This window comes from Pan paniscus, chromosome 1 (assembly GCF_029289425.2).
Source record: "Pan paniscus chromosome 1, NHGRI_mPanPan1-v2.0_pri, whole genome shotgun sequence".
In the NCBI taxonomy this organism is placed as follows: Eukaryota; Metazoa; Chordata; class Mammalia; order Primates; family Hominidae; genus Pan; species Pan paniscus.
The window spans coordinates 70829736-70855019 of NC_073249.2; the positions used below are offsets into that span (position 1 = coordinate 70829736).

The 25284-nt window shown below is 35.9% G+C and overlaps 1 protein-coding gene across 9 annotated transcripts in view; it reads right to left on the reverse strand.

The window, feature by feature from the left end:
- Positions 1-1589: 1589 nt before the first annotated feature.
- Positions 1590-25284, reverse strand: part of RALGPS2 (Ral GEF with PH domain and SH3 binding motif 2) — a 187106-nt gene continuing 163411 nt past the window's right edge. For all 9 annotated transcript variants that reach the window (XM_003824699.7, XM_003824700.7, XM_008978367.6 and 6 more), the window contains 3 exons: positions 21246-21351; positions 16572-16663; positions 1590-7099 (listed from right to left, as the gene is read on the reverse strand). In XM_003824699.7, coding sequence (XP_003824747.1) covers positions 7070-7099; positions 16572-16663; positions 21246-21351 — 228 coding nt within the window. In that variant the 3' untranslated portion in view covers positions 1590-7069. The remainder of the gene's footprint in view (positions 7100-16571; positions 16664-21245; positions 21352-25284) is intronic.

Sequence of the window (25284 nt, forward strand, 5' to 3'; positions counted from 1 at the left end):
TTTTACTTAGTTTTGACTGATAAGTGGTGGCTGAGAGCAAATGCCACTTATTTTCTGCCTAAGAGTAAAAACATACTTTACAAGAAAAAGGAGAAATTTAAGTTGATGATTAGTTGGCCTAAAAATACAATAAAGATTATACTTGGGCTACACTATAACATGCTTAGGGTTCATTCTAGGGCTGTGTTATATTCTGAGGTTTTCTGAGGAGACTGGATAATTAAGTTCTTTGGCATTGTACCACTGCTTCTAATCCAATATTGTACTGGAGTCCTAGCCAAATAAGGATAAGACAAGAAAAAAAAGGTACAAAGATTGGAAAGGAAGAAACAACTATTCTTATTTGCCACTAATATAATTCCAACAGATCTTTGGACAAATCATTATAACTAGGTAAGGGAGTTCAACAAGGTTGCTAGATATAAGAATCAACATAAAGACCAATGGCATTCCTACACACAATAGTCAATGAGGAAATGTAACAAAAAAGTCACATTCATATTAGAAAGAAAAACTAACTTACTTAGACATAAACTAATAAAAAATGTAAGAGACTACTCAGGAGAAAACTGTAAAACATTACTGAAGGACATTAAAAGCCCTAAATGAACAGAGAGACATGTTTACAGATGAAAGGAGTAAATTTTTCAAAACTGTTAATTCTCAGATTAACCTATAAATCCAAAGTAATTCCAATAAAAATAACAACAGTGTTTTCATGGAACATAACAAACTGATCCTAGAATTTACAGCAAAGACAAAGTCAAGAAGAGCTAAGGTAATTCTGAAGAACATACAATTAGCTCACCAGATACCAACTTATACAGCTATATAGTAATGAAGACAATATGGTATTGGTTGGGACAAACAACTGTTGAAACAGGAAAGGGGATCTAGAAAATTCTGCATATATGGGAAACTGATGTATGACAAAGGTGGTACTATATGAGGTAACGACAGGTTGGCCCCAACAAATAAGTGTCATTCTTCTCTTTTGGTTCAAGTAAAGGGACAGTGAGAATTTTCAAAGGGCACTATGGAGGTGAGAAAACTGCTGAAAACTGAATTATAATTTGCCAAAATATTGGGCTTTTCCTGGCTGGGGGTTCCTAAACCATGCAGAGGCTAAGCTAATGTGGAATTCTCAAGCATAACCAACACCCAGACAATAGCCTACAGGAGACTCCACACAGGTATTTCTATACTTCTTCCAATTTAAAGCTCCATGGTCTGGAATATGGATTGTTTTCAGAAATGGTAAAAAGAAAAAAATGTTATGTATTAGCAAAGAGAGCCTCTTTGGGGACTGTTCCTATCGTATCACATACTCAGAGTGGGAGATGTAGTTGCAAATGTTATGCCCTTACTCTCTATTCCCCACAACCCCATTTGTCCACATGCGAGGTGGCACATTCTTGTCTTGGGCTAGAGAAGAGTGACTAAAGGTTTTTCAGAGCTTTCCCTGCACCAACAATAGCCTTGTTGACTACCTTAGAAAGGGGAAAAAAATCAACTTAAAGTTTATTTGCACCTTAAAAGTTCATGATAAAAATGCAAATACAGTAACAGAAACATCCTCACACAATCTATAATTTTAAGTAATTTATTTCAATAGAAATATTTCAGAAAACTGTACTTAAATTCATTTTAAGTTAGCTTATGCAGACACACTGAAGATCGCACACTCACATTTGCATATTAAAAAGAAACAAAAAGTGAGAGAGGAACCAAGCTGCACATCACTCAAGGAGGTCATAGTGCAATCGAGTGCTTCATCATTAGAGTACCTCAAGTTAATTGGGATAAAGAATAAAAATGGCTTGTGTTTTCAGATATATTATCATCACTGGGTACCTGTCCTTACAGATGTTTGATCTCCTTCAGATTATGTTGTGAACCAGTTCCCCACCCCCTCCCCACACACATGTTCTTTAGTAGGATGTAAAACAATGAATTTGTCAATAATCAAGGTACAGAAACTCTTGAGAGTCTGACTTATTATCAGCTATTTTACCATACCTATTAAGTCAGTAATTATTGGACTATATATGTGAGTAGTTCTAGTAGGTCATATCTTCAGGGCAAACAATATTTGTTATCTGGTATCTAAAGCACAGCTATTATTTATGAAGTTTCTGCTTTTCTATTAAGAAAAAAAAGAGCCCAATCCCAAAACACTGTAATTATGTATTCTTTTAATCCCATAATCACTTCTGTAGTACAAATGGCCAGGGTCAAAATTTAAATTTTGCTAACACTCCTCAAGGACCAGTTAACTCTTTCATTTGGCTTGAATGACTACTTGCCTACTCTGGAACATACTAGCCATTTAAAAAAATGTGAAAAGAACATCTTGATTCAGGTTAACATCCAGTAGCTCCAGGTCTTCCAATAATCTGAGAGAAGCAAAATACTTCCAACTTTGCTTTCACTGAAAAAACTAGCTTAGTCTCTTAACTTTCCTTTAACTTATATATTAGAGATATTTTTACTTTCTTGTATATTTTCAAGAAAATAATAACTGGCAGGTTAAGTGACTACTTGTTTGTTTTGAGTGTTACTTAAATGTAAAAATAAATGGAAATAAATCTCATTTCTGGCCAAAGGGATTTTCATTACAAGATTTCAGTACATTTAACAAAACTCAAATATTTCTGGTTGTATCTTATTCTTTTAGGGCTTTTCCAAAAGGCCTTACAATTAAATGTATGCTCAAAACATCAACAACAAAATAAAAATGAACTTGGCTGAAGAGTGCTCTTCAAATTTGTTTTTAAGAGTGCTTATCTAAAGGTTGACTGGGGTGGGTTTATTTTTAATCTCCTACTCTAAAAGGATAGAAGCAGGGTAGGAGCTTGTTTAAAAAGACTCAAAAACCAAGGAAGACTGCAACAATCACCTACAGAGGTTTCTGTAAAGACTTTGTTAGACTTGGGGTGAGAAAGATTAAGCTGGTGGAGAGAGGGATAGCACACACTCCTGAAATAAGAGGAGCAAGAGGGCACATGATTATTGTCATACTTGATGCCCTAAAATTGCTCTTCAAATAATAAGGCACTGACCAAATTTTCTCCCCACTATAACCTGAAACATAGGTGTAATCAAATTGCTTTCAATAAGCAAAAGAGTTTTTATGCCTGGATCTCTTTCATTAGAACCCTCCAAATAGGGAAAAAAATGTCACTTTAGACACAAGCCATTTTTAGGGGAGCAAAATCAAAGGTACTTAAATCATTTTGAGAAGGTTCACATGGAAAGTAATTCATCATCAATGTGATTAAATAGCAATATTTGTATCTCAAAGCTTAGAAAAAACAGAATACCACTTTGGCTGTAAAATCATATATTTACTATGTTTGAAAGAAATAATACAAAAAAGAGAGGAAAATAAAAGCAAACCCTAAAAGGTCACTAAAGAAGTCATACCAACCTCATCACTTGCTTTGTATCATCTATTCATGCAACAGCAGTACTATTATTCCACCTGGACACAGTTAAACTCATCTTCCTTTTCAAAAAGGGATCCAATTATTTCAAAAACCTTTGAAGCAGAGGATTTGCTTTATTAAAGATTATCTTCTGTTAGGCAACACTGGCACCCCTTGTTTGCAGAAGATGATTACGTGGTGGTTTAAACACTGGTTGTAAAGGAATGTGCCTCAAAAAAACAGGAAGGAAATCAATACCAGATCTATTCATTTAAAAAGCCAATGGATGGAACCTATTACTATTGATTTTCAATTAGTATGATGCCCTATAGTTTTGTTTTCAGTAGTAAAGGTATACAGTTTACGATTTAACCTTATAAAGAAATAAAAGACTTATGCTCAAGTCATTTGGCCAAAAGATCAACAGGCTGCTCTTTGAGGGCCCCAGGTTTAAGCTAATAAGGAACGCTAGAGTCTGTAAACATGTTTTCCATTCTTTTTTCCTCCTGTACCAATAGTGCTTCCTAGGCTCCTCATAAATCTTCTAGAAGAGGAATAACGCCACTTATACAAACTTTGCAGTTATAAACACCCTGACTTTTGATATACAGAAAGAACCAATACCAACACAGTCCACACAGAAGGTAGTGCAATAGTTACATGGCATTTTCCACACAGAAAAAAATATTTGAAATTGAAGCACATGCCTAGGGAGAAAAAAATACTGAAACTCAAATTGTTTGGATCCCTTTTTGTAATGTTTGCCAAATAATATTTACATAGTTAAGAAAACAAAATAGGAAGGTGTGTTTGATCAGTTCTTGTTCAATTCTTACTGTCTGGAGGTAAAAATCATATTCTGAAAAACAAGCAGAGCCTGAACAGAGCGGGCACGAGGCCAAAAACAGTGCTCTGGAAGGTCATTCTGTAGTTATTTTCAACAGGCTATATAACATGCCAATCATTATGCTTATCATAAACAGGCTTAAATTTAAATTATAACTGAATTTCTAATGAGTTCTTCTTGGCTAAGGGTGAAACAAATGACCTTAATGCTGATGAACATTTTGAGTTTTTGAGTCACTTATTTACAATTGAGGGCAGGCTTAATAAGAAGATTCATCTTCCCACGAATGAACTACCTATATATTTAATATATTTTGGTAACATATTTTCTTTGAATTATTATCAGGTATTATTTGGTAAATTATAGATAAAAAATTCACCTACACTATTTTAAGTCACTTTTGTTTTCAATTTGCTTCAAATGCTAAAATAATCTTAAAAAGCAATGACTAATTTTCTGAATGAATAAATTTTAAAGACAGAAAAACAACGACTTCTGTGCTGTTAAGAAATTTAGTCAGTCAGAGGCCACAAGTCTATCTATAAACTATTAACCAAATTTGAACACTATCTTACTCTACGCAAACATCCATTAATGTTTAGAGCCGAAAGTATCAAAAACATCTTCCAGCTTAGCTCTCTCCCTTTGCCAAAACTATGTGATGTCAGGCTCTGACTTCCAACTGCATATTTCCACAGATATGGTTAACCTACAACATTTCTACGTTAGCTTATTACGACAAACAAATGAAATTAAAAAAATCCACAGGGTTCTCATTCACAATACTTTTTAAAAAAGCACATACACTGTTAAAAACGCTATTTCTGAAGAGAAATAAACAAATTAAGAAATTTTAAAAAATGCAAAACAAAAGTAAGATGTGCAAGGTCTACGTAGTAATACTGCTGGCTATGTCTTTCTATTACCCAACATGGGTTAAGCTTAGAGCATTAATTGAAAAATCATTCAGGACAGGAAACTTTTGTCCTCTCCAGCCTGTGTCACTAAACCCCAGAAATAATGGTATTTCTGTTATATAAGAAGCATATTTGAACTCTTAACATCTTTTCCAAACAGAAAACTAAATTAAAAAACTTAACACTCAAAAAAAGCTCTTCTCTTTTCCTTTGGATGGATTTTAAGCTAATTATTGTATAAGCAATATTTTCTATTGAAGTTTCATGGACTCAAGGGCAAAATACTTATAATAAAAAAGTATAAAATTCTCTAAGAATACGAATGTGAGAAATTTTATGTGAGGCCCAAAGTAACAGAAGTCTATTAGTAGATATCAGTCACAAAGCATTACCTTACTCTAGGCCACTGCTAAAATTCATTATGTCTCAAGAGTTTATAACATTCGACATATAGCCTTTGTTTGAGTGTCATTTTTCATTAAAATTCTAAGGCATCTTACCTTCAAACTTTTTTTTTAATAATTCAACATTTACTTTAGAAATTAAATGCATCATTGCATAGAAGAGTTCTCATAAAACTGCTTGGTCAACTACTGACAAAATACGGTTTCATGTCAGAGACCGACAGTAAATTTTCAGAAAAATGTTTTGGTATGTTTATGGTAAATCATACAAGAAGTATAAAGTTTAGATACTTAAAATTTCCAGAATCTGATATTTTCACCTTTATCCCTCTTAAAATTATTTTGTATGTCTTATAACAAAATATATACATACATCTCTATGTGTTACCTTTTAAACAAATATGATCCTGAATCTCATATTGAAGAAAAAGAGAGAAAATGAATAATAAAAAAATAACTCTGGCATTATGCACATCAAACACTGTAAAAGAAAATATCCTGACAAAATATCAGTCTGTCTTGATGATAAAAACCACCTGTGACTGGGAGAAGGGAAAACCCAATTAACTTGGAAAAAGATCTAATTATTGTAAAATCTCAGAAAAGTTTAGGTTGGGATTATAGCTCTTTACTTAAGCAGATCTGTGGTCCAACAGTGAATTCATATAGAAAGCTAAACTTTAACCCTAGTTAGAAACAACCATGTTTTCTGGAACCTATTTAAAAAAAAAGCGTCTGGCAAATGAACACACAGCCTTTGTACCTCCTGCAGGAAATAATGTTCCCCTTACAGTACTACATTTCAGAAGTTTAGTGTTTAAAAAAATTCTCCCCTCATCCAAAACAAAACAAACACCCCCACCCAATCCCAAACAAACCCAAGAACTCACATGACTAACATTTCTCATTCCTACACTCTTGCTGTGAGAAAGCCAGTGAGGTTGCAGACTACTAGAGGGAGAACAAACCTTGCAGGTGGGCTGCTGGTACAATCCCTGCTAAGTCTCTTCACCTCGGTTCAAAACCAGCTCCTGATGGAATCCACAAGAGTGTTTTTCCTTTTTAAAGCATATCTAAAAAAGGCAATTCCCCCCTCTAAAATTATTACAAAGTTAAAAGAAATGCAAATTAGCTACGATCTATTCCAAGCACAGCACCGCCAGAAGATTCACACACACTATTTGGTGTTTCATGTTGGTTTTCCTTTCATTCTTTTAAGGCAGTGGTTTCCACAGGTCAGTTCTGAGATAAGAAGCATGGTTCATGGCAGTTTGTTTTGCAACTCCAATTTGTTCTCTGGGAATATCTCAATTCATTCCCTGAAATTAGTGCTTTTTTGGTTCAGAACTCCAACGACTGAGACAGAGCCTCTGGGCTCTTCCTGGCACAGGATGGTTTATAGCTGGCGCTCTTTTATCAGGTCCTCATGCTCACGTAGAAGCAACAGTTTACCTCTCTTTTTTTCTCAGGCTTCTACTCAAAAGTCATCAAGTTTGTAGGAACCTAAAAAATATAAGCATTAAAAACTGAGTTTAAAAGTTGTTTTTCAAAGGAGTATTTCTTATCTTTCCTTGTTATTTAGGTAAGCCCAATCTTTCTACTTAAGTATCTTTTAAAAGGAACTTGATATAAGGAGCTTCAATAGTTTATGAATAATTAACATGCTAGAACATTTTTGAGAGAAAATCACCAAAATGAGTTAATACTCTTTCTAGTAAAATGACATCTATACAGGAGAAGGGGTAGAGACAACATCTTTCTTGTCTAACACAGGGGGCTCAGTAGACGTTTACTGAATGAATAAATGAGAGCAAGAGTAAGTATGACTCTGGTAGGGTGAGATTCCAGATACACTTGTTTGCCATTATTTATTTTCTCATTATATATTACAAAAATTCCTAGGTGCACATTTTTAAAATCAGCAAAAATAATTTTATAACAAACATTACTAAGAATTTATTTGTAAAATCATGATTAAAATAAGTACAGAAAAACAAAATTCCTTATTAGAGTTTCACTATGTTAAAACAAATCCTCAAAACCAGTTTTCCAAAATACTGGGAGAGGTATTCATATGTCAGTGGTCTTTTCTGTCCTTAAGACAGTTTAACAGCTCTCACAGTTTAGCAACCTCTCTCTGAAACCTATTATATGCAAAAACATAAATACCTTACAAGTGTCGGCTTCTGAATAAAAAAATTATGTTGGACAATGTAATCATAACTGAATTACAAATCAAATACAACACAAATGCTCAAGTGCTTAAAGTATAAATTTTCAGGTCTGATTATAAGAAACTCATATTTGGCCGGGTGCAGTGGCTCACGCCTGTAATCCCAGCACTTTGGGAGGCTGAGGCAGGCAGATCACCTGAGGTCAGGAGTTTAAGACCAGCCTGGCCAACATTGTGAAACTCCATCTCTACTGAAAATACAAAAATTAGCTGGGCCTGTGGTGGGTGCCTGTAATCCCAGCTACTCAGGAGGCTGAGGCAGGAGAATGGCTTGAACCCGGGAGGCAGAGGTTGCAGTGAGCCAAGATCGCACCATTGCACTGTCCAGGCTGGGCAACAAGAGTGAAACCCTGTCTCAAAAAAAAAAAAAGAAACTTGTATTTAAGTAAAGTAAAAGTTTCATTTCTTTTTAAGTTGCCTGAATGTGGTTTAAGATATTTTGCATTTGAGTCAGAGTTTTCTACTAAAACTTCCACAGGTTCTACTTATAAATTTGCCACTATTCTAATTCTTGCAAGTATAGAAACAAATATTTATACACGTCTGGTTGACTTGTTGCACAGAAATACTCACTAATACAGTAAAAGAAATTGAACCTTTAAGCTGGTATATGTATATATTGTCTAGATTCACCTTGGAATCTGAGATTGAAAAAAAAAGAGTCTTAATACCCTAAATTACATTTAAAGAAAATGTATAGCAATGAGGTGAATCCTGAAAGGCTTAGTCTAGACAAAGCCTGATCTGTTTCTTTCATTCTGCCCCAGACACTAACCTGACAAGGCAAAAAGTAATTTTCGCTCTATGACATTTCATGTCCTTTATGGAGGTTGCTAAAAATGGTACTAAATACTGCTATTAGTGTTGCATATATATTTGAAACAATAAAAATTATGAGAGAACAAAGCCCACTCCAACAATATTTAAAAAAAATGCCCTCGGGATTGGGACAAGATGGCCAACTAGGCAAAGCCAGGAAGAGCTTCTCCCACCAAGAGAGATCTGAGTACCTAGTAGACCAGCATACTCCAAGCCTATCTTCTGAGAGGATGCACTGAGAGAAAATCACCGATTTTCTGAGAGTGGGTGGAGAGATGATGCAGAACCAGGGTTGAAGAGCGAAGAAGCTAGGAACCCTGCACAGGGTTGTGGAGTGCTGGGACTCATTCATGGCCCTGAACAGCTCCTAAGGAAGGGGTGAGTAAAGTAACTGTGGAATGGCCCACTCTCACCACAAACCGCTGGGATCCTAGTGGCAGGAGATCCCATAGTCCTCCTGGATATTTGAGAAGCCAGGGGGAACTGCCTGGAGAGCTGGCAGAGACAGAACTTAGGTCTACATGGAGCCCAGGGGGTATGGTGTGGGGAAAGCTGCAAAGGAACACGGCCATAGGCGCCCACCCACCAAGGCTCTTCATACTCCTCTAGGTGGCTCTGACCTTTACTAACTGCCATATTTGGAGAGAGCAGGGCTGTGTTTCCCATGGGACTGGGGTGAGTCTGAGCTGCATGTCCCATTGTCTACTGGCCCCTTCCAAGGTCCCTGTTTGGCCACTCCCATGGGAGCAGGCACACAGTGTAGCTTCCACTATTCTGTTGGAATGCTTTTGCGGGCGACTGTCACCATAGTGCTTTTACCAGTGGCCCCCACCATCCTGCCAGAACACTTTCAACAGTGGCCCCTGAGGAAGTGCTTTTGCCAGTAGCCTGATGGAGAGGTTTTGCCAGCAGCCTGGGAGCACCTTGGTCCACCCAGTGCAGCTGGTGGTCGACCTCAAGAGGCCAGAGGAAAAAGCCAGGGGCCCAGTCCCAGCCCCTTGGGAGTTACAGGACACAGCCCAGGAGTGCCAAGCTGAACCTTGGTTCTCTGAAGACATCCAGAAAGGAAGCCAATTGACTATACCCAACTTATACCACAGTCAAACCCTGAAGGGAAATCAAAAACATAAAAACAAAAAGCACCATCCAAAAGTCAGCAACTTCAAAGGATAAAGGAATATCAGCCCTCACAGATGAGAAAGAACCAATGCAAGAACTCTAGCAACTCTAAAAACCACAGTGTCTTCTTACCTCCAGACAACTACAATAGGTTCCCAGCAATGGTTCTTAACCAGACTGAAATGACAGACTTCGGATTTAGAATCTGAATAGCAAGGAAGCTCAGTGAGATACAGGAGAAAGTGAAACCCAGTTTAAGGAAAACAGTAAAACAATCCAAGAGTTGAAAGATAACACAGCCATTTTAAGAAAGAACCAAACTGAACCTCTGGAATTTAAAAATTCACTCTAGAAATTTCTTTCTTTTTCTTTTCTTTTTTTTTTTTTTGAGATGGGAGTCTTGCTCTGTTGCCCAGGCTGGAGTGCAGTGGCATGATCTTGGCTCATTGCAACCTCCGCCTCCCAGGTTCAAGCGATTCTCCTGCCTCAGCCTACCTAGTGGCTGGGACTACAGGTGTGCACCAACATGCCCGGCTAATTTTTCTATTTTTAGCAGAGACGGGGTTTCACCATGTTGGCCGGGCTGGTCCCGAACTCCTGACCTCAAGTGATCTGCCTGCCTTGGCCTCCCGAAGTGCTGGGATTACAGGTGAGAGCCACCACTCCCAGCCTAGGAATTTCATAATGCAATTGGAAGCATTAACAACAGAATAGACCAAACCAAGGAAAGAATCTCAGAACTCGAAGAGCACTCCTTCAAATTAAGAGAGACAAACATTAAAGAAAAAAATTTTAAAAATGAGCAAAACCTTTGATAAATATGGGATTATGTAAAGAGACTAAACCTATGACTCATTGGTGTTACTGCAAGAAAAGGAGACAGAGTAAGCAACTTGGAAAACATATTTGAGGATACGATCCACAAAAATTATCCCAATCTTGCTACAGAAGTTGATGTGCAAACTCAAGAAATTCAGACTCCCCACAAGATACTATACAAGATGAGCATCCCCAAGACACTTAATCGTCACATTCTCCAAGGTCAATGCAAAAGAAAAAAATCTTAAATGGAGCTTGAGAAAAGGGGCAGTAAAGGGAACCTCATCAGGCTAACAGTGGACCTTTCAGTAGAAGCCTAACAAGCCAGAAGAGGCTGGGGGCCTATTTTTAGCATCCTTAAAGAAAAGAAATTCCAACTAAGAATTTCATGTCCCACCAAACTAAGCTTCATAAGTAAAGGAAACAGAAAATCCTTTCAGACAAGCAAAGACTAAGGAATTCACTATCATCAGACTTGCCTTACAAGAGGTCCTTTAAGGAGTGCTACATGTGGAAATGAAAGAAAAATAACTGCCACCACAAAAACACACTTAAGTGTATAGTCCACTGACACTATAAAGCAACTATACAATGAAGTCTACATAACAAGCAGCTAACAACATGATGACAGGATTAAATCCTCACACATCAATAGTAACCTTGAATGTAAACAGGCAAAAAAGGCAAAGTGATAAGCTGGACAAAGAAGCAAGACCCAACTGTCTGCTGTCTTCAAGAGAACCATCTCACATGTAACAACATACTAGGTGCAAAGTAAAGGTAAGGAGCAAGATTTATCAAGCAAATGGAAAACAAAAAAGAACAAAGGTTGCTAGTCTTATATTAGATACAACAGACTATAACAATGGTCAAAAAGGACAAAGAAGGGCATTACATAATGATAAAGGGTTCAATTCATCCAGAAGACTTAACTATCCTAAAGATACATGCACCCAACATTGGAGCATCTAGATTAAGAAAACAAGTTCTTAGAGACCTACAAAGAGACTTAGATAACTACATAATGGAAGACTTCAACACCCCACTGATAGTGTCAGGCAGATCACTGAGGCAGAAAACTAACAAAAATGTTCTGGACTTAAACTCAACATTTGACAAACTAGATCCAACAGACATCTACAGAATACTTCATTCAACAACACAAGAATATACATTCTTTTCATTGGCACAAGGCACATTCTCTAAGATCAACCACATGCTTGGGCATAAAGCAAGTGCCAACATATTCAAAAAAATTGAAATCATACCAACCATAGCCTCAGACTACAGTACAATAAAACTAGAAATCAATACCAAGAAGGTTTCTCAAAACCACACAATTATATGGAACTTAAACAACTTTCTTCCAAATGACTTTTGGGTAAAGAATGAAATTATGACACAAATCAAAAAATGATTTAAAACTAAGGAAAACAGAGACACAACATATCAGACTCAATACCTATGTCAAGAAGTTAGAAAGAGCTCAAATTAACAACCTAACATCATACCTGGAGGAACTAGAAAAACAAAAGGAAACCAACCCCAAAGCTAGCAGAAAAAAAGAAATAACCAAAATCAGAGCAGAAGTGAATGAAATTGAGATGTGAAAATGCATACAAAAAAGCAATGAACCAAAAGTTGGTTCTTTGAAAGAAAAAACAAGATCGATAGACTGGTAGCTAGATTAACAAATAAAACAAGAGAAAAGATCCAAATAATCACAATCAGAAATTACAAAGGTGACATACAACTGACTCCACAGAAATACAAAAAATCCTCAAAGACTAACACTTATATGCACACAAACTAGAAAACCTAAAAGAAATGGATAAATTCCTGGAAACACAACCTCTGAAGATTGAATGAGGAAGAAACTGAATCCCTAAAAAGACCAATAATGAGTTCCAAAACTGAATCAGTAATAAACAACCTACCAACCCAAAAAAGCCTTGGAATAGGTGGATTTCACAGTTGAATTCTACCATATGTACGAAAAAGAGCTAGTACCAATCCTACTGAAAATATTCCGAAAAATCGAGAAAGAAAAGACTCCTCCCTAACTCATTCCATGAAGCCAACATCATTCTGATTCCAAAAACTAGCAGAGACACAATGAAAAAACAGAACTACAGGTCAATATACCTGATGAACAGACACAAAAATTCTCAACAAAATATTAGCTAACTGAATCCAGCAGCATATCAGAAAGTTAATTCACCACAATCAAGTAGACTTTATTCCTGAGATGCAAGGTTGGTTCACCAGATGCAAATCAATAAATGTGATTCACCACATAAACAAAATTAAAAACAGAAAACCATATGATCATCTCAAAAGATACAAAAAAGGCTTTTGATAAAATTCAACATCCTTTCATGTTAAAAGCCCTCAACAAATTAGGCACTGAAAGAACATATCTCAAAATAGTAAGAGTCATCTATGGCAAACCCACAGCAACATCATTCTAAATGGGCAAAAGTTAGAAGTATTCCCTTACAGAACTGGAACAGGACAAGGATGCCCACTCTAACCACTCCTATTCAACGTAATACTTACTGGAGGTCCCAGCCAGAGCAATCAGACACAAGAAAGAAATAAAAGGCATTCAAATAGAAAGAGGAAGTCAAACCATCTCTCTTCAGACTATATGATGTTATGTCTAGAAAACCCCATAGTCTCTGACCCAAAGCCCCTAGATCTGATAAACAACTTCAGCAAAGTCTCAGGATACAAAATCAATGTACAAAAATCAACAGCATTTCTATACACCAATAACACTCAAACTGAGAGCCAAATCAAGAACACAATTCCATTTACAATAGCCACAAAAAGAAAAAAATATCTAGGGATACAGCTAATCAAGGAGGTAAAAGATCTCTACTATGAGAATTACAAGCCGGGCACGGTGGCTCACGCCTGTAATCCCAGCACTTTGGGAGGCGGAGGTGGGTGGATCACGAGGTCAGGAAATCGAGACCATCCTGGCTAACACAGTGAAACCCCGTGTCTACTAAAAATACAAAAAATTAGCTGGGCGTGGTGGCATACGCCTGTACTCCCAGCTACTCGGGAGACTGAGGCAGGAGAATCGCTTGAACCCGGGAGGTGGAGGTTGCAATGAGCTGAGATCGCGCCACTGCACTCCAGCCTGAAGACAGAGCAAGACTCTTGTCTCCAAAAAAAAAAAAAAAAAAAAAAAAAATTAAAAAAGAAAAGAGAATTACAAAAATTGCTCAAAGTAATCAGAGATGACACAAACAAATGGAAAAGCATTCCATGCTCATGGATTGGAAGAATCAATACTGTTAAATGTCCATATTGTCCAAACCAACCTACAGATTCAATACTATTCTTATCAAACTACCAATGACATTCTTCAAAGAATTAGAAAAAACCATTCTAAAATTCATATGGAACAACAACAACAACAACAACAACAACAACAACAGCCCAAAAAGCTAAAGCAATTCTAAGCAAAAAGAACAAAGCTGAAGGCATCACACTACCTGACTTCAAACTATACTACAAGACTACAGTAACCAAAAAATAGCATGGTACTGGTACAAAAACAGATACCAATGGAACAGGATAGAACCAATGGAACAGTATAGAGAGCCCAGAAATAATGCCTCACACCTACTACCATCTGATCTTTGACAAAGCTGACAAAAACAAGCAATGGGGAAAAGGCTCCCTATTCAATATGCTGCTAGGATAACTGGATAGCCATATACAGAAGATTAAAACTGGACCCCTTCCTTACACTGTATACAAAAATCAACTCAAGATGGATTAAAGACTTAAATGCAAAACCTAAAACTATAAAAACCCTGAAAGATAACCTAGGATATACCATTCTGGACACAGGCCCTGGCAAAGACTTCATGATGAAGACTCCAAAAGCAGTTGCAACAAAAACAAAAACTGACAAACAGGACCTAATTAGAGAGCTTCTGCACAGCAAAAGAAACTATCAGCAGAATAAACCAACATTCCTAGAGAATGGGAGAAAATATTTTCAAACTATGTATCTGAAAACAGTCTAATATCTAGAATCTATAAGAAACTTAAATTTACAGGCAAAAAACAACCCCATTAAAAAGTGGGCAAAGGACATGAACAGACACTTCTCAAGAGAAGAAATACACATGGCCAACAAGCATTTGAAAAATGGCCAATATCACTAATTGCCAGAGAAATGCAAATCAAAACTGCAATGAGATACCATCTCACACCAGTCAGAATGGCTAAGTCAAAATATAACAGATGTTAGCAAGGTTGCAGAGAAAAGGGAATGCTTATACACTTGGTAGGAATGTAAGTTCAGCCACTGTGGAAAGCAGCTTGGAGATTTCTCAAAGATCTTGAAACAGAACTACCACTGAACCCAGCAATCCCATTACTGAGCATATACCCAAAGGAAAATAAATTGTTCTACCAAAAAGACACATGTATGTTCATCCCAGCAGTATACACTATAGTGAAGACATGGAATCAACCTATGTGCCTGTCAACAGTGGATTGGATAAAGAAAATGTGGTACATATATGCTATGGAATACTACACAGTGATTTTTAAAAAACAGTGAAATTATGTCCTTGGCAGCAACATGAATGCAGCTGGAGACCATTAAGTGAATTAATCCAGGAACAGAAAACCAAATGCTGCATGTTCTCACTTGTAAGTGGGAGGTAAACACTGAATACACCTAGACACAAAGATGGGAACAATCGACACTGAGCATTACCAGAGTGGGGAGGGTGGGAGAGGGGTGACGGTTGAAAAACCAGTGGGTACTCTGCTCACTAACTGGGTGACAGGATCATTTATACACCAAACCTCAGTGACACACAATATACCCATGTAACAAACCTGCACAAGTACCCTCTGAACCCAAAAGTCAAAAAACAAACAAAAAGAATGGACTTAAAGGATGAAGAAAGTTTGAATCCACCATTTTTTACTTGTGTGATCTGTGTAGGTCATTTTGTATTATGGAGCCTTAGTTTCAATTATCAAGAAAGGGTAATAACTTACATCCTGATATGACAGGGTGAAAAATACTTCTGTAAGCTTTCTAAGCTTATATAGTGCATCATATTCAATATTACCTACTGATAATGCTAACCATAGACTTCTGCATTATCAATATGCTAAGTCAATGATTTTCAAATATATTTAACAAACAACTGGTTCTACAAAAAGTCTATATAAATTTCTATAAATGCGGCTATGTGTTTTATGTCTGCTCTACCAATCTGTGGTTCAACTCTAACTGTGCAACAGGGTTTGGGGAAAACAACACAATGGATTCCTGCTCTTCTGCAGCTGAAAGCCTTTCAATTAGACCATTTTTGTTTCAGTAAAATAAAAGCAAACAAAATTTAAATGGTTTTTGGTTTCACTACCACCACAGAAACCCACATCAAATTGTCAATAGATCAAATAAAGATGAATTTGAATAATTTTTATTAATTTAATATGCCATCTAATTTTTACCCTTTAGAGAACTATACTCTTACTACTATACTAGCTACCTTTCTGTGCTTTGAACTCACCTTAAGCTTGCTCCAGCTTCAGGCTCCCTGCACTTGCTCTTCCCTTACACAGCACTCTGCTCTCCTCTTCTTATAGCTCGTTCCTTCTTGTGGTTCTTGTCAATACCATCTCCTCAGGGAGATCTTTGCTGCCCAACCTTATGTTACCAAAAGTTGTCTGTACTCCCATTGCTCTATATCACATACGTCTATTGTTTTCTTTATATAGTTCTGACTGTTCGAAATTTTGTTACTTGTTTGCATGATTACTGTCTAGCTCCTCACTAAGATGTAGACCTTCATGTCTTATTAACTGTAATCAACAAGAATAAAAACACCACCATTCTCCTAGTTAATTCAGAACTAGTCTGTTTACTTCTCTTGGAACTCTTTTACATATGTTCCCAAATTATGGACTATTCTGAGAATTAGGAGAAATGCTTACCTGTTGTTTGTTACTTTGGCAGGCTGCACTCAAATGCTTAAACCATAACATTGCATTCATTCTATTGCCAGCTTGAAACTTGTACGAATTTCCTAAAATTATCCAAAATAAGGGGGAAATATTAAAAATGTAAGGACAATGACACATAATAATTCTGCCAGATAATAATGAGCAAATTAAACATGACTAGAGTTTTCAGTTTTAGAATTCTATTCAACACCTCCATTTTATTGTATTTCCTATTTTTATTGTATTTCCAATACAATAAAGAGTTCTCGATGCAACACATTTACATGCTATCATATATTCAGAAAGTCACTTTTGCTGCTTATGAATTAGAAGAAATAATTTTGTCTCCTTAAATATTCTTTAGAATGAAATACACCTACATAAAATAACTGTGTGGCATCTCTAGATCTGTGTGGATAAGACTGCAGAATATTGGTTCTGAATACTTACTACTTAGATGATCTAAATATTAGATTTTTTTTTTTTTGAGATGGAGTCTCGCTCTGTCGCCCAGGCTGGAGTGCAGTGGCACAATCTCAGCTCATTGCAACCTCTGCCTCCCAGCTTTATGAGATTCTCGTGTCTCGGCCTCCCAATAAGCTGGGATTACAGGTGTGCACCACCATGCCCAGCTAAGTTTTTTGTATTTTTAGTAGAGACGGGGTTTCACCAAGTTGGCTAGGCTGGTCTCGAACTCCTGACCTCAAGTGATGTGCCTGCCTTGGCTTCCCAAAGTGCTGGGATTGCAGGCATGAGCCCCCACACCTGGCCTAAATATTAGTAGATGTTAATGTTAAGTTTTAACATGCCAGAATGCTTCAATATGTTTAATACTTAAACACTAGCTATTCAGTATAATTAAGGATTAGTCATATAACATTGATAGACTATGCTTTTAGTCTTTAGTTACAAGATATTTGTCAATATTATTACAGATTTCCGGTTCTGTTGAGGGCTCTTGGGGAAAGTCTAGGAGGCAATTTTCTCTCTTTGAAGAAATTAGATATTCATTTGTGCTGTGTGTATTTTGTAATTTCTATATTGACTTTAATTCAAGACTGACATATAATGAGGATATTTTAAATGGTTATATGTATTAAGGTGAGAAAACAAATTGAGAAAAGAAAGGAACCATGTACTATAGGCTGCTCTAAATTAAGCTTTATTTCCTTTTTTCATTGACCTAAGTTCTTTTTATTTCACAATTTGTGCTGAATTCTATTCTTTCCTTAATAACTGCATTCAATGGCTCAAGAGCCTAACTATATTTAAGCATTATTCAGCTTTTCCTTGAGATTCTAACACTCAAAATAACTTTTTCACTTTCCGAAGTAATTGTTTCTTCACCAAATGTTTAGTCAAGTAACACTGTTACACTTGCTGAACTCAGACACAGACATTAGGTCAATGTGAAAAAAAGCCATATCTACAATTAAGCTGGCCACAGCTACAATTTACATACTCACCCCTCCCCCGCAAAAAACCATTAGTATAGATAGACTTCATAAAATTTTGGCTACCTGAAGTAGTTCTATTAGGCATGCTAAGAGAAACTGAAGAAAACAAAGAATCTGTTAACTAAATCCAATGAAAATGCTCTCGTCTTGAAATGTAATTTCGTGAATTATGCCTTTGATATGGGAAGGAGGCTGGGGCTTTGAATTCAAAATTTTGAGTAGGCTTCTATACACCAACAATGACCAAACAGAGAATCAAATCAAGAATTCAACGCCTTTTATAATAGCTGCAAAACAAAACAAAACAAAAAAACCACTTAGGAATATACCTAACAAAGGAGTCGAAAGAGCTCTACAAGGAAACTACAAAACACTGCTGAAAAAAATCACTGATGACACAAATAAATGGAAACACATCCCATGCTCATGGATGGGTAGAATCAATATTGGGAAAATGACTATACTGCCAAAAGCAAAATCTACAAATTCAATGCAATCGCCATCAAAATACCAATATCATTCTTCACAAAATTAGAAAAAACAATTCTAAAATTCACATACAATCAAAAAAGAGCCCACCACAGCCAAAGCAAGACTAAGTGAAAAGAACAAATCTGGAGGCATCACACTACCTGATTTCAAACTATACCGTAAGGCCACAGTCACCAAAACAGCATGGTACTGGTATGAAAATAGGCACATAGACCAATGGAATAGAATAGAGAACTCTGAAGTAAACCCAAATACTTACAGCCAACTGATCTTTAACAAAGCAAACAAAAACATAAAGTGGGGAAAGGACACCCTTTTTAACTAACGGTGCTGGGATAATTGGCTAGCCGCATGTAGGAGAATGAAACTGGATCCTCATCTCTCACCTTATACAAAAATCAACTCAAGATGAATTAAGGACTTAAATCTAAGACCTGAAACTATAAAAATTCTAGAAGACAACATTGGAAAACTCTTCTAGACATTGGCTTAGGCAAGGATTTCATGACCAAAAACCCAAAAGCAAATGCAATAAAAACAAAGATAAATAGTTGGGACCTAATTAAACTAAAGAGCGTTTGCACAGCAAAAGCAACAGTCAGCAGAGTAAACAGACAACCCACAGAGTGGGAGAAAATCTTCACAATCTATACATCTGACAAAGGACTAACATCTAGAATCTACAATGAACTCAAAACGAATCAGTAAGAAAAAAACCAATCCCATCGAAAAGTGGGCTAAGGATATGAATAGACAATTCTCAAAAGAAGATACACAAATGGCCAACAAACAAATGAAAAAATGCTCCATATCACTAATGATCAGGGAAATGCAAATCAAAACTACAATGAGATACTACCTTACTCCTGCAAGAATGGCCATAATAAAAAAAATAAAAAAACAGTAGATGTTGGCATGGATGTGGTAAACATGCAACACTTCTACACTGCTGGTGGGAATGTAAACTAGTACAGCCACTATGGAATACAGTGTGGAGATTCCCTGAGGAACTAAAAGTAGAACTACCATTTGATCCAGCAATCCCACTACTGGGTATCTACCCAGAGGAAAAGAAGTCATTATATGAAAAAGATACTTGCATGCGCATGTTCACAGCAGCACGATTCACAATTGCAAAATCGTGGAACCAACCCAAATGCCCATCAATCAACGAGTGGATAAAGAAACTGTGGTATATATATGTGATAGAATACTACACAGCCATAAAAAGGAATGAATTAACAGCATTTGCAGTGACCTGGATAAGATTATAGAGACTATTATTCTAAGTGAAGTAGCTGAGGAATGGAAAACCAAACATCATATGTTCTCACTGATACGTGGGAGCTAAGCTATGAGGATGCAAAAGCATAAGAATGATACAATGGACTTTGGGGACTTGGGGAGAAAAGTGAGAAGGGGGATGAGGGTAAAAAGACTACAAACAGAGTGCAGTGTATGCTGCTCGGGTGATGGGTGCACCAAAATCTCACAAATCACCACTAAACAACTTACTCATGTAACCAGATACCACCTGTACCCCAATAACTTATGGGAAAAAAATGTTGAGTAGGGTGTATTTATTCTGTAAATCAATCTACTTAATCTAAAAAGAAGACATTTTGGTATTATTTTTTCCTGCCTCCAACATATTTGCTTACTTGTTTACTTAAAACACTGAAACATCATAAAAGTGGGATATCTGTTGATACAAAATAGTATCTGAATAAACAGAGGTCAAAATATAGTTGTGAAGTCAATAAAAGGTAACATAGTATTCCAGTTGTGAACTGCTGAAAGTATCTTTCTGGTACTTGTCAACAGCTAGCAGTTGTTATGATGGAAGAAAAGCAACCACTTGGGGATATTTTCTGATGAGCCTTGAGGTATCCACTATAGTCACAGGTAGAGTAAGAAGAACATATGATGTGATTATACATGGCCCATCCTCCAATTTCTCATATCTACTTTATAAACTCCAATGGTCAATAGCCAGTTATTTTATTCATAAGTGTCTCTCTATATACTGTATGTAAAATATTATAATTAACTTGGAAAGTGATCTGAGCCAAATATATTCAGAAAGTCACTGTTTTGCTGCTTATGGATTTAAAGAAATAATTTTGTTCTTAAATATTCTTTAGAATAAAATACATCTAAATAAATACAATAATTGTGTGGCATCTCTAGATCTGTGTGGATAAGACTGCAGAATACTGGTTCTGAATAATTTAATTAAAAGTGATAGAATAAATATTTAAAGGAAAACTCTGCCACTTTCAGAACTTAAGAATAACAATCCATTTCAAGGTATTGATGAAGGAAGCAGTATGGCCTATATGGCAAGTCTCTAAAAATTTGAAGTAACAATGGGGTATATATTCTCAAATTCCCTCCCTCCTTTCCTAGTTAGGTCTCTAGGGATTAGCTGGGCTTTTAATTTTCAAGCATATATGCCCATGGAGCAAAGAAAATAAGCTCCACAAATATTATTAAAATACATAATGGGACAGAAGTATTTCCCAATAGATAAAACTACACAAATACTTTCTCTCTTGAGTATTCCAGTGAAACTAGGTTTTGGCTCATCAAGTTCTTCATGTATGCATAAAACATTATATATATGACAAGTATACACACACACATACATACATACATATACACAAACACATACATATATGCAGTATCGTAAGCCCCAGTTATTCTAACAATTCACCTTTCTCAGAGTCAGTCAGCAGGAAGAGATCAGGATGTTCAGGGTCATCAGCCATCATCACCATCCATCCTACCACAGATACGTTCTTATTGGATGTTGATTTGAACTGAGAGAAAAAAAGATAATTAGTGGAAACAGAAAATTTATGGTTTATTCTAGCAAAACTTCAGTGTTAGGGAGTGTATTTTCAGTTTCTCCTAATGAAAGATGAGATTTGTGACTTCATGCTGGTCTCAGCCAGCCTGGGGCCTTTTACTGCTGAATTTCATCCTAGGCATGCCTTCTTCAGATAATCTCCTACTTTCCAGACCTTCCCAGCTTCAACTCTGCATCAAAACCTAACTGATCTATTCCCTATTCCCAGAGAGCATGTTTGTGAATATGATACATTAATCTGTTGTTTTTTTTCTGAATTACTGTACTACTCCTTATAGGAAGGACATTTGCATTTTAGTAGCTATGCTGTCTTAAATCTGATGATGTAATAAATCAGCAGTGCTATCAGAGAGTTCTTTTTTTTTTTTGAGACAGTCTCACTCTGTTGCCCAGGCTGTGGTGCAGTGGTGTGATCTCAGCTCCCTGCAACCAGATAATTCTTAATGACAATATTCTTACTTGTATTTTTCAAAAAAGAAGGGTATTCTTAGCATGTCTATTACTTTTGTAGTTAACCATTCTTTCATTATTATTTTAGCTACAACTTCTTTTCTTAATTCTGAGAAAGGGCAGTTATAAAAGAAGAACAGGTTGGCTTAAGCTAGTGCTTAAGACTATATGTGAAGCCATTCAGGTATTGTTTAAAAATGAAACAGTGCATTGTATAAGGACGTGTACATGGTAAAACACTAAAGAAAAACAAGGCGACAATTAACAAGAAATTCAGGACAGCAAGAAGCTGTGGATATGGTTAACAGGAAAGAAGTGGATGCCTCTGGGAAGGCTTTGACGGTTCTAGTAACATTCTGTTCCTCACACTGGGTGGAGAGTATACAGGTGTTCATTTTATTTATTATGCTTTAAAATGTACATGTACACTACCTATCTTCTTTTGTATGTATGATATGCTTCACGATTAAAGGATGGGAAAAAGAATGAACATGGCACATTTATAACAACATGAAATTGAAATATGAAAGCTAAAGAAATCAGTAAGTTTTACTACTGCGAAGAATGAAATTGGCCCTACCACAGGACTGCTGATTTGACAGCTCATAATGTACTTCGACATGAATACTATGATCTTCTAATATTCTTTTCTTAAGCCTAAAAACTTCCACCTCAATTCCCTTTTTCAAAAAGTAAAAAGTAACTCAAGCAACATAAACTGCTTCAGAAACAGGGATGAAACTAGAGTGCAAATGCCCTTTAACCACCAGCGAATCCCATCACATTCCCCAGATATAATCATCACTTGAGGTGACAACCTCCAGACCTTATTCTATGCATTTATTATATCAGAGGTTTGTGTCATTGCTGCTGTTGGTTTTTACATATTAATGGGGGATATATTTACACTCTGACTTGTGTTTTTCATCTATCAGTAACCATTTCCTTATTGATAAGTATTTTGGGTATTTCCAGATTTCTGTTGTCATAAATATTATAGAAATATTCTTCTACAGATAATCTTTGTGCACTTGTTCAAAAATTTCAGTAGGACAGATTCTCAGATGAGGAATTTCTGGTTATTACCAAGCTAAATACTGACTCGGACTGGCCACCACAAAAACAATAACAATTTAGATTTTTACCAGCCATGGATGACAGTCTGTTTCCCCATATCATGACCAATGCTATGTCATCAATCTTTTAAATTTTTGTCTAATGGCAGGAAAGTGTCTCCCTTAATTTGCATTTTTAAATAGTAAGTGAGGTTGATCACTCTACCCACACAAACTGTTCTTCATAGGCAAAAAAATATATACTTTATAGAATACTAAAATAAGGTATACAGACTTCCATATGTCCCACTTCTGGGTTTATTGCCATGAACAGGTATATTTTAATCTATGATTTTTTTTTCTCCTCCAGCTTTTTATTTTGAAAAAATTCAAACTGTACAGAAGTTGAGAATGCCACAATGATTAGCCATATATCGTTAATCTACATTTTTGTGTTTGTTTGATCTTTCTGAACATTCAAATGCAAATTGCAGACATCATAACATTGAACCCTAAATATTTCAACATGTATCTTTTAATAACAATAATATATTCCTATACAATCACAACGTAATTGTCATTTCTAAGAAATTGAAGAGACAACCACATAAAGTCCATGTTACATTTTCTTAAGTTGTTCCAATAATAACCTTTATAGCTTTTTAAATTTTTTCCCCAATATAACTCCAGGATTCAACTAAAAAACATACATTGCATTTAGTTGTCAAGTCTCCTTTAATCTAGAACAGTCCTCCTGTCCCCCTGCCCTTACTCCACCTGCCAAATTTTGGTCTTTTTAAGAATCTAGGCCAGCTGTCTCATAGAATGACCCACAATTTGGATTTGATTATTTCCTCATAAGATTCAGGTTAAATATTTTGGCAAAAAAAAACAAAACCAAACCAAAACCAAAACCAAAACCAAAACACAACAATACAGGTGGTGCTATGTTTAAATGCTGATTTTAATCCTTTATCGGTTGCTTACATATAGCAGATATTTTCCTCCAATTTATTTGTATTCTAACTTTATTTGAAAACGATTAAAATTTTTTTCTTCCATTTAGTTCTGTGCCATATCTTTTCTATCTCAAAATTAATACCAAATATAGACCTGTCTCTATACCCTCTATCCTGTTCTTCAAATTTATTCTTTAATTCTATTTTAATTTAATTAGAAAAGATGAGAAATGCGGTCAATTTCCTTGGTACTCAATAAGATTTTCTCACAACTCGCTATGCTTTAATTTCCAAACATTTTGCATACATTACCTATCAGAAACCTCATATAATTAAAAATCCAAAGTATAACATACTAGTAACTTTATGCACAAGCAACAATGCAAAGCACAAAACAATATTTAACATATCCATTAGATGACAAATTCAGTTATAACTTCTCTAATTTGGACTTTTTCTAATTGAAACTAAGAAAAAACAAAAAACAAAAAAACCATTTTATTTTGAATAATGACTTTTCTACAATAGTCAGCTAAGTGAAATCTATCCAGCAAGTATCTCAATGTGGCTATGTGAAAAGTTACTTTCTATATGAAGCTAAGGATTTAATTGAACTGAATGAATCCAACCTTTTTCTCACTTTGAGAACAGCAGTACTAACTCTACAAATTGTTCTAGCAAAACTAATCTGTGTAAATGTTGTAGGGTATATAGGCATTATTGTCAATTTGACCAGAATACAAAAAATAAATATTCACCGAAGAAATCTCCATGATCCTTCACTCAAGTCCTTTATCTCAATGCAAGAGCTATCTTAACAATTATATAATAATAGTGAGCAAAAAAGCTAGTGCTTAAGAATATATATGATCCCACTGAGGTACAGTCAAAAAATGAAACCATGGATTAATTAGGGAAACATATATGCTAACACTATGAAGAAAAGCAAGACAATGAGTCATGATGATCAGGAGGGTGGCAGGTGGTGGGTATGGCTGATAAAGAAAGGCAATGCTATCTTATGGTACTTCCCACATTCATTTAAACCAAAAATGTTCTTTTCTATACTTGTGGTTTGATTAAAGGGCTAAAACTGTGAGAATAAAGAAGAGTTTCTCTGAATTACTCTGAATTATACAGTATCATTTGGTTAAGTTTTAAGTAGAAAAAGGACTTAAATTTTTCTTCACTGGCTTACCTTTCCTCAGTAGGATAAACCACGTAATTTTTCTCCCCCAAAACATGTGACTTAGAAATAAAATTCCTCTCAGATTTTATTAATGCAACATAGAAAATCATTCTTCCTTTCAAAGATTCTATCACTGGTATGTAAAAACAAAACAGCATGCAAAAAAGATTTATAGGAAAATTCTACAGGGTGAAAAGAGGCTTCTTTTAAGTAATATGAAGCACAAGAAA